Here is a 15,661-nt window from a genome sequence, read left to right as displayed (position 1 = left end):
AACCATCTTCACGATCTGATTTGCTCTCCATTCTACACTATAAACTGAATGACGTCATAAAAAATGAGAAGTATTTTTCGTTGCACTGATTGTCAATACTGTAGTCTCCTTGATATAGCAATGCCTTTTTAAAATATATTTGTATCCATTGTATCTGTCGTAGTACCTATTTTTACCATTCATGCATCTATTTCTTCTTTTTTCAATATTTGTGAAAGATACATGGCTTGACGATGAACGTGTGCAAGCATTTCTGAGGCAAATTCCTAAAGCAAATGAAATAGACATTCGAGAAATCTGTTTCAGTCCAACCTTGATGATCCTGTGTTTGTTGATTCATTGATATGGAACTAAGGTCTCTTTGAGGTTGAAAACTGACATATTTCCAGTTCGGATCCAGTACTGTATTTTTGTGCAAATCACCTTTATGCTATTGCCTCGGCACCGAATACTCTAATTGTGTCGCAGTACGGGAAATCACCCAAACCAAACGAAACCGATATGGAGCTATTCAATATGATTTTAAGGACAGCATGAATCAAAATAAATGCATTCACACTTTTGTGTTATGTTTATTCCGGAACATATTTCGCCACAATGAGAAGAATAATAGCGGGGTGATACTCGAAGCATGAAGAAACAGTCTTCCATTTTATTATTGTTTATTCGATCATTGCTTACTCTCAAGGACTCCAATAACTGCCCGACATGATAAGTAAACAGTTTCATTTTGAAAAGAAGGTCCTAGATTCCTAATTATTACCTCACAGTTTAAATTCATTTTTGACATATCTCTTGCCTTGGTGTAGCTACATGTGGCAAATTAAACACTTACTTCTTGCTGAAGCAGAATAGGTCTTTATCATGTAGGTATTGTGCTTCGAGCAGTTAATAATTATACCATTCGCTTAACAGATTTGAATTCATCCTGTACCACCAGTATTGGATGCAGCGACCAATATGCTGAATGCAAAGTACCTACGTCTGGCAATAATGGCACCTGTCAGTGTAAGAACACTTATTCGGTTGTTGGAGGAATTTGCAAAGCAGGTAACACATGTTTGAAATAATTTAATTCTCCTATTAATAACTTTATATTGAGTAAAATATTTTAAATTTCTTTATTTCTGTAAACCACACATAATAACTGGAAAGAATATTCACATGAAAATTGTAGTCATTTTTGGATATTCGAAAATTAGCGTGATGACTATATGTTGTCTTAGAAATCAGAAATAATTGTGTTCATTCAGAATGAGGTTATGTAGATTTCATATTGATTATAATATCTGCACGAGCCGTCTTCTTTTCGCTACTTCCTTCGTTACATTGTTTCACGCTTCGTAAATGTATCAAGTAAGGGAAACATGAATTTAGGTTATATTGTTACTAAGGCCGGATCTCACATAATTCACGTTTTATACTCATTGTAGTCGTTAAAAAGAAAAGAAAAGGAAGCAAATTATTGTAAACACTACTGCAGATTCTGCATAGTAATGGTCCTGTGATGGGAAACATTAGTTGTGTATGGGATAAAGTATAAAACAAGCCAAGAACTAAAGACTGTTTACTCATTGAGATGAGATCATGATCACGAACAAATGTGATCTCCTTCAGATACCATATAATGAATGCTCATTTTTGTAAAATATAAACGGAATCATTTATTTGGTAAATCAATACAGAACATGAAATAGACATTTGAGAACTGTTTCAAGGTCCATGTTAATGCACCTGTTTTGTTAATTGGCTGCTATGGAGCTGAGGTTCCCTGGCGGCTCCATGCTACCATATGTCCAGCGAAGGTGATGCACGGTAGTGTATTCTTATACAAAGCACTTATATCCAATTACCACGACAATAAATAACCTATTGGACTCTCTGTGAGAGCAATACAAAAAAGACAAACCATTATGGAGCTACCCAGTATGATTTTAATGGTTGCAAAAGACCACAAAATACCTACTCTTGGACCTGGTTTCCACAGCACTCACCGGCTTAGATGTGCAGGTTTCGGAGTTCGGTTGTGGCACCATATAACGAGATCCTAGAATGAATGATAGTGGATCAAAGCACGTAGTTTCAATTTTTTCCCATCATGTACGGTAAATTGAGGTCAATTAGATCCACTTACAACGAGTCAGTAGCGCTGTTTGTGTACTGCACCTCAATTACTCTCCTGTGTAGTTCTCATGCTTCACATACTTCTTGTCGACAATGGTGGGAACGCTACACCCATTGTCGTACAAGAGGGTGGCACCTACTCCGTTGACACTTGTAGACTCGAGGTTTGCTGGCTTATAGCATTGGTTTGCTGGCTTATAGCTCGCCTCCGGCTCGCACACCTTCCTAGCGACGGCATTCACCTGGGTCTGCGTGCCTTTTGGATAGCGCTTTATAAAATTCCCCGAGCGCTTGCATTTTTGCACATCGGCTTCCCTCACCGTCCTGCAAGCTCCGTTTTCGTGGATGAGACCTGTTGATGTCTGTGGTTAGCATCCTTACCTGTAGATCCACCTCCGACCTTCCCGTCACCCTTACGGTTACGGATAGCCAGCCCTCCCTCAATCACGCGGCGCGATTCAGTGGGTCGGAATCGGTCCGTACCCACGGAAACTCCACTCTTCGAGTATGCCTGCTCGTATCTCTCCTACATGCTGGCGATCTCTTCGAGAGTCTGCTGCTATCTCTCCGCTAAGATTACTGTCAACTCGCGACGGTAAGTACTCAAGACATGCTGTTTTGAGTAGAACCTCGCGTAGCCCATCGTACGATCGTTCGACTTCAGCCATCTTTGTCCACTTCTTAAATAAACCTCACCCACGGGTGTGGGATTGAGAGTGGGGTTCCGTTGCCTTTTTCGTCGAGTCCCGAGAAAGTTTACGGTACGTTTCAGCGGTCATCCTATAATGGCAAAGAAGGGCCTTCTTGAGGACGTTGTATTTGTCAGTTTCTTTTGCAGCTAAGTTATGGTAAACGTCGCAAGATGCACCTTGCAAAAAAGGTTAAGACATTAGTCGCCCAATGTTGCTTGGGCATTTTATGAACTCACGTGGGTTTCTCAAACTGCACGAGGAAATCGTCAGTGGACTCTTCTTTATCATTAAACCGTGGTATGCTTATATATACCATTAGGTGGTCGATAATCGATCGTATGTTCCTTTAAGAACTCGTACTGGAGTCGTCCCGATCAATGGTCCAAGCTTCTACCCGAAATTTCTTCATTTAGACAGCCTATTCGAGCTCTCTTTGTTTCGCAGGCCAGGCTATCCTGGCAAGCTCCATCTTTGTATCTTTGTCCGCTGCTATCTTTCCCAGCTCCAGCTTCCTCTGTCTCTCTGTCCGCTGCTATCTTTGCCAGCTCCATATCTCTGTCCGCAGTTATCTTGACCAGTTCTCTTTCGGCTGCATTTTCTGCCCTCCATGCTTTGATTCTCTTCTCGTACCCTAGATCTTCAGAGCCCATAGTGCGATGCACTTTAATCATCTGTCTTTCTGTAGCAATTTGATGATGATACTAACAGTAAGTGATACCTTGTCTCGACTTACTAAACAATTGACAGATATTACACGTTCCTAACTCAATACGTACCTGTTGAAAATAACTAACTTCGCTTAGGTAATATATTTTGCCCAATATTTGCCTCACAATTACTGCAAGTAACTGAAATATACTAAGCATGAAAATATCAAAATATAACATACACAAGTTGCAAAATCATAACAATTCAAATACACGGGATAGAAAATATCTCACAACAGTTCACTAATACTTCTTAACAAATAAAACTTTAGGTGGTAAAGATAATATTTATGCCAAATTCAGATTCCGGCGGAAGCACCCACTGTGGTGTGTCGAGGTGTTATGCCGACACTGTGGTAGGTGTGGGGTGGGGTGCTTCCAACATTTATTTAAATTATTATAAACGTCCCAGCCAGGCTTGATTTTGGCTGGAAATTAAATTAGTGAACAATATATGTAAAGCTCCGATCCCCCAGTCAGTAATGATGACGGTCAAATGATTGAGTATACAAAAATGTGAAATTCAACTAATAAGTTAATGACAATTCAATAATCAAATGATTACAATTTCCCAAGTACTCTCCTTCCGCTCGACCACTTGAAAGCCTATTGCATAATTTGATTTGACGTGTGAACTAGCTTTTAACCTGACCATGCATTCTACTCATCTGTGTATTCTTCGCCCCATTCCTCCAATATACTTCTCCTCTTCCTCCCGACTTTCTGCAAAGTCCTTCTCCTCCTCGTCGTCTCTATACTTCACCTCAGTTCCCACTTTCTCTTCTTCGACTTCTTTTCCTCTTCCTCCTCGACTCTATATCGACTAGATTTGTTGACTCCAACTGTTCTCCTAGTCACACTTACATCTCCCCTCTTATTGACTCGGGACTCACTAAAACGGAAGTTCTGTCCCCCAAAATTCATCCTGTGAAAACAAAAGGACGGTCCAATATTTTCCTTAACCCTCTCATCTCAGACTACACCCAGCCTATCATCAGATAACGGTTCTTACATTTCTTCGGTCACCCATTCTTTCACATCGAAATACTCATACGCTCTGGTATGGTAAAACACCGTCGTAATAAAAGCACGGTAGCAATTACCTATCATACATACATCAATAAATTGCGCCACATCAGTACATATTCATAATCCCATTATACTAAACGATATCACAATAAGCAAACGCATTTCTTTACATTATATTTCATACAAAGTACACACATATTCAAAATATTCATGCATCCATATTGACTAATCTTAGACACTTCAACAATTATCTAAATTCACAATTCAAGCATGTGTAAAATGAAGCGTATCACATGAATAAATGCCCTAGTTACTACGAAGTAACCAATATTAGCGAATGATACAATTAATTCTGACCACAAGCTAACAATCTACATAATTCTCTACATAATACTCAAACTAATTTTTCAAATACGTCTGAAAACTAAACACTACAAAGGTAATTATACGTAACAAACGATCCTAGTAAATAAGTATACATACTACACATAATTACAATTACGATGCCGTGATATTCGGAAAAAATCGAGCAAATAACTTACTGACCCTTATGAAACTTTGTCTTTCCTTAGAATCTCCTCTCTAAGTTTTCCTGCCAAATTACGAGTGTCTTTCTCTGTGTAATCATATTTGCTCAGCAATCTTCCCAGGAGAACTAAATATTCGCTTGCTAGTTAGAAGCCATAATTTGGATCGAAATTGTTACCACACCCTCCGTCTCAGTTTCGATTGGATGTCTCTTTGATTTTATCCAATCAAACGTAGCGGACAATGTCCACGTGGGAACGGTTTTTAAACACCCCCTGTTCCCCGCAGGTTCATTTGATCTTTGTAACACATAGGTGGGAAATCGCTAGATCTAACGCCTATGCGGATTCAAGATGCCGGGTAGGTTGTGTCGCTGGTCAGGGTAACCTTGTTTAAGAGATTATCTCTAGCATGCGGCATTTTCAGACATCAAACATGGCCTGTAATAATAATATCTTAGTTAATACATGACTTACGAGCTGTGCCTGACGAAACGTCAGAGGCAAATGTGATACGGTGTCAAAAATATCACATGGGTGTTTACCGATGTAGCAATATAAATTTGCCATTGCTTGATAACAAGAATTGGAGATTCTCCTGATAGTATTTCCACCTACTTCCACCTACCCATTTGGCCATCATGCTATTGTGATGCACTAGCGCATCAATTAAAATGATTGTGCCATTTCCGTATTTGCTGGAACGACTTGCATTTCCTTTCGCACAAAAAACTCGGCTTAGTGACTTTGCTTTACATGATTGAACCGCTGAGCGGTGGCAGACCCCAACAAAAACGAATGTATTGTTTTGGAACACCAATCCATTCTGGAATAGTAAGCACATCAGCGTATTATACCGGGTCAGTAGCCCACCTTGGAACTTTCTAGGGTCATACAGATACGGAATAAATTTATTTCGGAATTGCTGAAATCATTTTCGGAGTAAATACAACTGTTTTTGTCGAATCGTATTCGATGACTTTAATCCAATAATGCGTCTAATTTCATTATTCAGTGCTACTATGACTAATGGAAGCATATGACACAGTCGCGTGATCGTTCAAAAATGCTAACCCCCGAGTCATAGATCAATCTGCACTCCGAGATCACACATTAACAATTCCTGCGCGTGATGATGTCCAAATAACCGTTCCTTGCTTGTGCGATTAAATTATTCCACAACAGCTTGGTCACCGTGAGTGTTAAAATGTTCAACATGAACTCACACATTGTGTTTTGTTAACAATGTAGCAACAGATCCAAAAAAATCTTTATCATGATCCACTTGTAACAGCCGTATCCATGTTAGTGGTCCGCTTGCATAAAGGCTTTCCAGTGTATTTGCGACACTTGCAGAACCCATTGACGTCAGTGGCTTAGCTTCCTGGTGTCTGCTGCCAATATCGGCAATGGTTAACATGTACTTCTATGTGTGCAATCGATCCTCCCGATCACATACATGATCCTGTGGAAGAAATACGTGATCAGCCTGATGAATCTTATTCAAACGTCAAACCAACTACATTAAATGTTCCTTTGAACTGGTAGGTAGATTTGCCACAATGCCTGTTTAGCCAACGATGTTCGAAAACCCCATGAGTGATCTTTCTTGCTCTTGCGAACGTTTCCACAGTGGCTTCACCACTCCACTACCCACGCGGGATGTAGTATAGTTTTGATACTGTCCACCTTTTGTATGCATTGCTTGTCTGTATTAATGTTATTCACTTATAATAAGACAGATTATCTCCAAGTGCAATCATGGCCTTCACGCCTCCATCGATGATCCACTTTGGCTTTCGTGATCCAGCACCTGGCCCCACAAATCGCATGTGCCATGAATGAGATCCACTTCAGCACACTGACATGATCGGACATAGTTTGATCCTATATAAATAAGATTTTGATGGCAACACGCATCAACACGATTTACTGGTGCTTCGTCAGACTCTGGTTTGATGTTAGAATCAAGTCATATATAAAGCGGTGGCCAATATCAATTAAATCCAGGTATATGTTCTTCACCGTGACATTTACTTCATGACGTTCCAGGTAATTATGTTAACTGCCGACCTTTTTTAAAAATAACTATGAACTTCTTTGCTCTATATCAAACACAAGTTCCAGTAATCGCTGCTCGTCCATTACTTGTTGGAATTCGAGATGGGTTCTCTGTACATATACAATACAAAGAATGTGATTTCTTATATTCTGTAATATTCAACGACATCAAGAACAAGGAAAAAATAACAGATGTTTTTTTAAAAAAATAATTTTTCTGTAATTGACTTTTATGCGTAAGCAACATCTAAACCATCCAAGCACGGATATATATTTCCAAACTCAGTCTGTGGGTTGAGCATTGGCACTGCTGGATCAGGAAACAATCAATTCTTGCTGAATGTGATTTTATGATGCTAAATTGGGATCGGTTATATGTGATTCCGCCGGCGGCTGGTGAATAGCCATGTTATGATAGTTTAAAGGATTTATTAAAACGAATTGAGTGACAAAAGTGGAAACCCTACTGTTGATTTTGTCCCAACATTGTTAAGGAACTTACCGTTGACAATTTGGATGCAAACGAAAACATTCCTGCATAATTCGACAATGTGATGCTTGAACGCCAAGGCAATCATGCGTAAATATTAGGCCGATGTAATCTATTTGACTCAACGATATGTACAGGTGCCTAAAGGGATCTGTGACAACTGTAACATGTAACATTTTATAGCACTGATGCATATAGTCTTGGACATAATAATTGGACTTGGTGTGCCACCAACCACATGTGGGATAAATGTCAAGACCCGTTTACGTGGACCAGAAAGAACCTGGTTAGTTTTCTCACCACTGGTTTTATGCAAGTTGCAGTTGCGGCAGTTCATATTGCTTGGGTCTGGACACAAACATGTCTCACAAGTCAATTTATCTATCAAAAACAAGAATTCAACATGTATGCCAGTGATGTTACATTAACATATGAAAAGCTAGAATCCAGTGTGACATTTTCTAAACTGATACCGGTGGGTAATCACGCACACTTTAAATTGCACTAACCTAGTTTTGAGTTTATTACAATTGGCGTAATATCCGATCATAACCATTTGGTGGACTCCCCTCGAATACTACTGAACTTTCCTCCGGCGCATACGACATGGAATCGATCAATGAAAAATTTAGATGAGCAATCACATTAAAAACCGACAAAGCTTAAAAACAACTATAAACCTGCCAATGCGTCTACACTTCTGTCAGCGCAATCAAATTTCAAGCGTATGCAGTTGATATTCCATGGTCATCATAAAGATTAGTTTTCGGTTCACATGACAACTTTATAAAAATAAACGATTTTTACGTACGGGATATCATATCGCCCCTGATATAGTCAAAATTACCTCAACGACGCCAATAATTTTAACATGTCACGCCGTCAGTGGACAACATGTCTTAGAAAACCTGCATAGTTGTTCAGGGTTATAAACTGTTTGGGGTTTGAAATCAATCATGTCTACAACACCTGTATATCTTCAATGTGATACTAATCAGTTGATACATATTCGTTTTACTCTTGTGTTTCAAAACGGCACGTTGTTGATTTGCACGGTGAAACATAAACAATACAACTTTGCATTAGAGATTGATGTGACATTTAATACGACAGTTGATTGTGGATGTGTTAAGCACGTTGGCATTGATTACATGATAAAACCCGTTTACGCGACATGATGTGACACTAGCCTTGGAGTTGCTCTTGGATTGTTCACAGGTGCAACACATCCTTCTCATCGCACTCTGCACCAATCGCTAAGCAAGTTACAAGGTCATTCGCCGATATTATCAAAAGCGTTGTTGTGGATCGGATGAAAACAACTGAGATTACGAGCCGCTCAGTTGCATCGAGATCGATTACAACGATCAGCGACTCGAGCACCTTAAAAATGTTGCTCTACCATCAACTGAAATTTTGCTGGGTGCGTTTGGTAAAATTATTAATGAAGCCGCTCAACAACTGCTCAAATTCACTAATTGCAAATATAACAATGGAAAGTGGATTACAGTTGAGATTCTGTCATGATTAGTTTTGCTGGGTACTGCTCTTCTTCACTGTATGACTATATTTACTTGCGTGGGCGTCTTCACGTTCATGGATTACTAATACTAATTATTTATGGGTTGTACATAGTTTGTGACTTATGGGTAAAATCCAATGGGGTACCGCTCCGGTTGCCTAGTGATTAGAGCGTCCGGCTCATATGTGGGAAGTCTTAGGTTTAAATCCCAGCCAAGTCATACCAAAGACGCATAAATATGATACTAACAGCTGCATCGCTAATCGCTCAGCATTAAGAGGTTAGTATTTGGACTGGTCAACCAGGCGTCAGAATAAGGTGAATTAGTGATATATGATATAACATGGCTGCGGCATGATGCCTCAGTGCTAGTCACAAATATAAACTGACACGCAGCAGACATCGAGCGATATGACTGAAATATTTTAAACCTACGTTAAAAATCCTAATCGTACACACACACACACACACACACACACGCGCACACATACACACATGCAAATGGGAATAGAGGAAATGACCTAAAATGAGATAATCAGAGCACACACATATCCAAAAGCAGTATAATGACACTCCTTTAGTTCATGACTTCAAAAGGGAACTCCTTTTGTGTACATGCATTTTGATGATACTTGGATCATCCAATCACAGTTATGTTATTTATTTCAGGAAATTCGTGTATTAGGTTGATTATGATTTGAAGCTATACATATTAGTTATGATACTTTTCGGGCATAATGAGGTAATGTGAATTTATTATTGATCAAACAATACGCATGAGGTCTCCTTTTACCTATTACCGTTTTGCAAATGTTTATTCAAGTTTCAAGATTCATGAATATAGTAATCAAGTCAGGTATGAAGTTATGTTCTTCTTTACTAACGACATAACTTTAATATTGCACCCATTTACGTTCGACTGAGTTCTTGAATCGAATGGACAACACAGTTGTAAGCATAACTGCACCTTTTTATGATTTATAATTGTGCTTGCATAAAAAATAGTACAATGTTTTGTCACTAGCTCAAGCTATTATGTGGGATCGATATTTTCAAAATGGTAATTGGGACCTGCAGATATTTTTTCTGTCCGGCAGAATATTGAAAATTGAAAAATACTCTCTAATGAACACGTGTTGCTTGGGAAAGGGACAGTTAGCTGCTTAGAACATTAGCTACCATTATGGACAGAGTTAAATTCAAGCGCTATTATCATGAAATGTGATTAGATTTTTAACGTATCTTTAAAAAGTTTTAGTCATATCGCTACGATGTCTGCAGTGTGACAGTTTATAGTGATGTCTAGCACTGATGCATCACGCCGCAGATATGTAGCATGATGTCACACCCAGTCACATTATCCTGACACCAGGCCAACCAGTCATAAAACTAACCTCTTAATTCTGACCGTCAAGCGAGGCAGCTGTTAGTACCATTTTTGTAAGTGGTATGACTAGGCCGGGGAAGGAACCTACGATCTCCAACATCCGACACAAATCAAATGAAATGATGGCCACCAACACCATAAAATGAATGACATACGAGAAAAATGCTTCGCTCACAACTACAGTTACAGCTGTCGAAAACACTAAACATGTACCCAGTTAAGCTCTATATTCACATTCTAGCTTTATATATTTTGAAGGGTATGAGACCCTGATATGTCTTCACATAATGTGCCGGCAGCTCAAGGTCTATGCTTTTTTCTTCTACCGATTACTACTAACAAACTGTAGAGACCCGGCTCATCTAACACATTATGTGACATCAGGTCTGCAGTTTCCAGCTAGACACAACTTATAAGGAACTATATATATTATACAATGGTTTCCTCTCTTTCATTGGCTATTTTAAAAATGCTCACTGTCTGGATTTAATTGCATTATTTAAATTTAAAAGTCAAGTATTACTATGGTTGAAGATATTTTGCTTTCCGTGTATATACAGAAAAAATGATATTTCTCTGAAAATGTAAAGTTATTTCTTTATTTTGATAATAATTAAACTTGCATGCAAATGTGGTTAAAATAATGACTGCATACTCTGATTAGACCTTTACACGCTCTTTGTGTGTTTTTCTAACCTTGCCTCTGTGCATTGCTAACACAAATCCAATCTCCTTAGCCATATTGCCAGCAGCGTGACCAACCCTATACACATCACCTTTGTTCTGTTGTGTTCGATTCGGTGTTGCTTTATGGCACAGCAACAAAATCAGAGTATTTAGTGACAAAACAATAGGAGTAAAGTAAAAAGCCCGTGGATACACCACGATTGCAGGACGAGCTGGATTTGTTTAAACCTGGAACCTTTCTGTCTTTAGTCTGGCATGCAAATAAACTAGCAACTGCCATTAGCAATGTACACGTGGTCAAAACAGTGTACAATATATATTATGGCCTTAATAGGAGTAACGTAACATGACCAAGGACATACCACGATTGCAGGACAAGCTGGATTGTTTTAAACCAGGAACCTTTCCGTCATTAGTCTGGCATGCTAGCAACGTATCAACTGTTATTATTAATGTACACATAGTCAAAACAATATACCTTATATATTATGCATTTATAAGTCAGCTCTAGCTGAAAACTGTACAAAATTAGATCTGCGTTCGCAAATGCATAGTATATCCAGGTCTCTGTAATCAAGGATTTCTTGTTTGCAGTTGGACTGGACTTTAGAGCTCCTTCCCAGTTTGACCAGAAATAATAAACAAGCAGATACAAATTCAAATGATATGCCATGACTCTGTAAATACAATTGCAATTACGTTTGCAAAAGGAAACCAAAAGGGAAATGTTTTAATTGTTTTCAATAAAGAATGGTTACTGCATGAGCATTACATTGTTATTTCCATATTCCCATCCCATCGACTCTTATAAGCACAGTTATACAAAAACTACTTTGGATATTCACTCAAATCATTTGTTTTTATCTATGCACATTTCAGATGGACACTCCATAGTGGATGATATTAATATAACCATATCAGGAGATATTTATAATGGAAGTTCAGTAAATATTACCTGCATGACAACATTAGTTGGAAATGCAACTCCGACCTTCACCTGGAAATACAATGGGACTGTCATGAATCCTGTAACTGGCTCTAGGATAAGCATCTCAAATATTACAGTCGACCCCGACACACCACAGATAATATTTAAGACTGTGTCATTTAATCCAATACAATCTTCTGATTCAGGTGAGAAAAAAGAACTGTATTTACTGTATATAATGCATAGCCAACTAGTAACAATATAGACCTAGACCTGCTGCTGCATAATTCCCTGGAAGGGTAGAGATTAGGGTTACTGTATTTGTTCTCACTGCTTGTAGCAAGACATCTTAATTTGGTTACAGCTATTTATCGTGAGAAGCACCTTAGTAAGATTATGCAAAAACGCTCAAACGAGACAAATTAAATGTGCTGTCATATTTCTATAAATATGCGTAGATGGCCTGATTTGACTAACAAGCAGTTTTTAATGTTTTGCTCACAATTGTTTTAACATTTGGGACTTGCAGTTTATTGAAAACTTGTTGGCACTATTATGCAAATGGTATTTGATGTTGTTAAAGTATTTTTTCAATTTGTCTGTCACTTTTAATCTTTATAGACTTAAACATTTTGGTCTTAGAAAAGGACATGCTTAGTTACCAACATAAATCTTGCTATTTTTGTGATCTCCATTTAAAAGTATTGAATCTAATACTTTAAGCGCATTTTGCAGTGGTTGAACGGAATCTTTTCTGCTCTCAGTTAATCCATTTTCCAATAAGTGAGATAGCATTTTGATTTTTAACATAATAAACAAAATTTGGGATTATCTATGTTTCCTCAAAATATAAAACAGTTGTCATTCCAGTGAAGTTTTTTCGATAATAATCATCACAATTGTTTCATTCATCATTCTTATTTATCTTTGGATTCCTAAATTTTGTAATGTTCAGCTAACTTGTTATGAATAATTAACAAATATTTTAAATCTATATAAAGGTGTATTTTTTTACAAATTCTCATTCAAAATCTTTGAGAGAATTGCACTACTTTTCACACAGAAGTAGAATGAATTTAACATATGAAATCTTGTATGATGTCAATGAGAAATATAAAAATAATGTTTTACTATTTTGAATCCTTTTAAAACATAATACTCAGTGCCCAGTAATTCAAGATACTCACTTCGGATGGAGTGTCATGTGTTGACTTTATGATATATGGAAATTATTGTTGTATTATCTGTTGAGGTAGAGTATATAATAATTATCGTGTTCATCATTTTGTTGTCATATGCAGATAATCTCGATAGCATAACAAGTCCTGCAGCTTGTTTTTAAGTTGCTGCCCTTTTTATCTTCTTGATTAATGCAGTGTATGAAATAATCTCATTAATGCAGATATTCCTGCAGTTTTAGATGCATCGCCAGGAAGCTTGGTGAAACTTATAGTCCTCGCCCTGAAGATGCGTCTATCGAACAATCACTTTCTCATGCAATATTTGGTAGAGTTGTTACCATTTTTCTCATTTAGCAGTGTATGACAATCTTATTGGAGAAAATATTTTTGAGGTAGTTTCTGGATGGCCATAAACTTGGTAAATGTCATGTTCATCACATGAAGATGATCATGCTAACAATTAATCACTCAGCTTCTAACATTTTCGTAAAATTTTGACTGTTTTGTCGGGTAGCATAACACATGGTATGACACAACCTTGTTAGCATAATTTTCCCAAAATTGCTATGGGTTGCAATGAAGCTTTGTGAATATGATGGATATGACATCAACGTGCACATAGCAACATATCATTTTGCTCATGCAATTATTCTAAGATTTGATTGCAGTTAAATGTAATGAATATCAGATTTTATAATGCAGCTAGCCGCATGGATATCAGTGATCTACATGACATTTAGCATATATTATCTCCATCACGTGCAGGTGCACGTTGTCAAAATCACTTTGTTCCTGCAGTTTTGAAAGAGCTATGGCCCTTTTGAATTGCAATTGAATGCGCTGTATGACATAATCTTTCCAATGCAGCTACTTTAACAGATATGAGTGGATCATCACGAGACTGTAAATTGCGTGTTCACCATCCGAAGACATGCATATGACTGCAAGTGGCTGTGCTCTTGCGATTTGTGTTTGATGACATTTGACTTGTAGCCTAATGTATAATGATAACATATGACATACTCTTGTGAAATCTTCTAGTATGACTGTTTTCAGTAAATTACTTTAAATGTCTTTACTGTTTTCATCATCATTTGAAGGTGTGCATTGATTTTGCAATTTCTGTTAGAGTTCCTGCCCATTATGTCACGTAGCTGTATGTTGTCTGAGACAGAATCTTTTGAGGATTTTCGCATTGCTCTGAAACGTGGTACATACTATCGTCATAACCAGAAGATATGTTGACTAATCATTACAGAAGACTAATGAGTTTTTGTTACCTGAGATTCCTCTCCATCATCGAGTATAAAATCATGCAGGGGAGATACAGGTACATATGTGTGCACCTCTGCTCTAGTTTAATTATGCTTCATTTCCATCCTTTAAAAGGTATTTACGAATGTGTTGTTACGGATGAGAACTTGCCACCATCAGTGATGAGAACGAATATCTTTGTATTGAGTCAGCCAGTTGTAGTTATACAACCAGTGACACAGACAGTTGATGCTGGGTCCACAGTCAACATTACTTGTCAGGTTGAAAACGATGTCTGGATAGCTCAGATGGTTTGGTACAGGAATGGAACCAAAATTAATTCAACAAACAAACTCTCAGGTTAATAATTCATTCTGCATGCTATGGGATCTTTTCCTTTCTTGTCTGCTTTCTTCTGAGTTACCTTGCTACCTACCTATTTGTCTGTTTTTATCTCAATTATTTTTACACCGAATGTCAAAATCTGGAAAAGTGTCACTAATGTATTTTACTGGTGTTGTATTTAATTTATGAGAGTCAAATATTTTTGTTCATCAGTTTCTATATTTACCTTAAAATTTGAGATGATACTGGTATTGCTCTGTATGCCTGAATTTTATATGTGATATGCTAGGAGTTCCTGTCTTTACCACATAAGCAGACAGCAGATCTCACTATTTTGACAATATCAAGGTACTATGATTTGTTTAGTGAAATATCTCCTACAGTAGTTACTGTATTTAACCAAAACTTTTGAATAGTAAATATGAAATGAACTACATTTTTTAAATCATGTTGGTCCAACATCTTCAGTACCATGGGTGATATGGACCAAATCTGTAAAGCTGATTGGCCATGAATGATATATATAATAATAAGTGTTCAATAATAATAAAACTGACATTTTGTATGAGCATGCAACTCAAAAAAATGGTCAATAGGCATATTGTTTCACCAGTCTATTATAAAGAATTCATGAAGTTTATGAAATTTGAAAACTTAATACTAAATACTGAATGAGGTGTCATATTGTAGCGAAGACTGTTTATGCACAATATGCAATTTATTGCTT

The 15,661-nt window shown here is 37.5% G+C and overlaps 1 protein-coding gene across 1 annotated transcript in view; it reads left to right on the top strand.

The window, feature by feature from the left end:
* Positions 1-208: 208 nt before the first annotated feature.
* LOC149786791 (uncharacterized) overlaps positions 209-15,661 on the top strand; it is a 103,368-nt gene continuing 87,915 nt past the window's right edge. The window contains exons 1-3 of the mRNA XM_089977289.1: positions 209-1,050; positions 12,106-12,360; positions 14,725-14,949. Coding sequence (XP_089833415.1) covers positions 12,186-12,360; positions 14,725-14,949 — 400 coding nt within the window. The 5' untranslated portion in view covers positions 209-1,050; positions 12,106-12,185. The remainder of the gene's footprint in view (positions 1,051-12,105; positions 12,361-14,724; positions 14,950-15,661) is intronic.

This window comes from Sinohyriopsis cumingii, chromosome 12 (genome assembly GCF_028554795.1).
Source record: "Sinohyriopsis cumingii isolate HCF-2022 chromosome 12, ASM2855479v2, whole genome shotgun sequence".
In the NCBI taxonomy this organism is placed as follows: Eukaryota; Metazoa; Mollusca; class Bivalvia; order Unionida; family Unionidae; genus Sinohyriopsis; species Sinohyriopsis cumingii.
The sequence above is the reverse complement of the archived record's forward strand: the minus strand, read 5'-3'. Positions and strand labels throughout refer to the sequence as shown.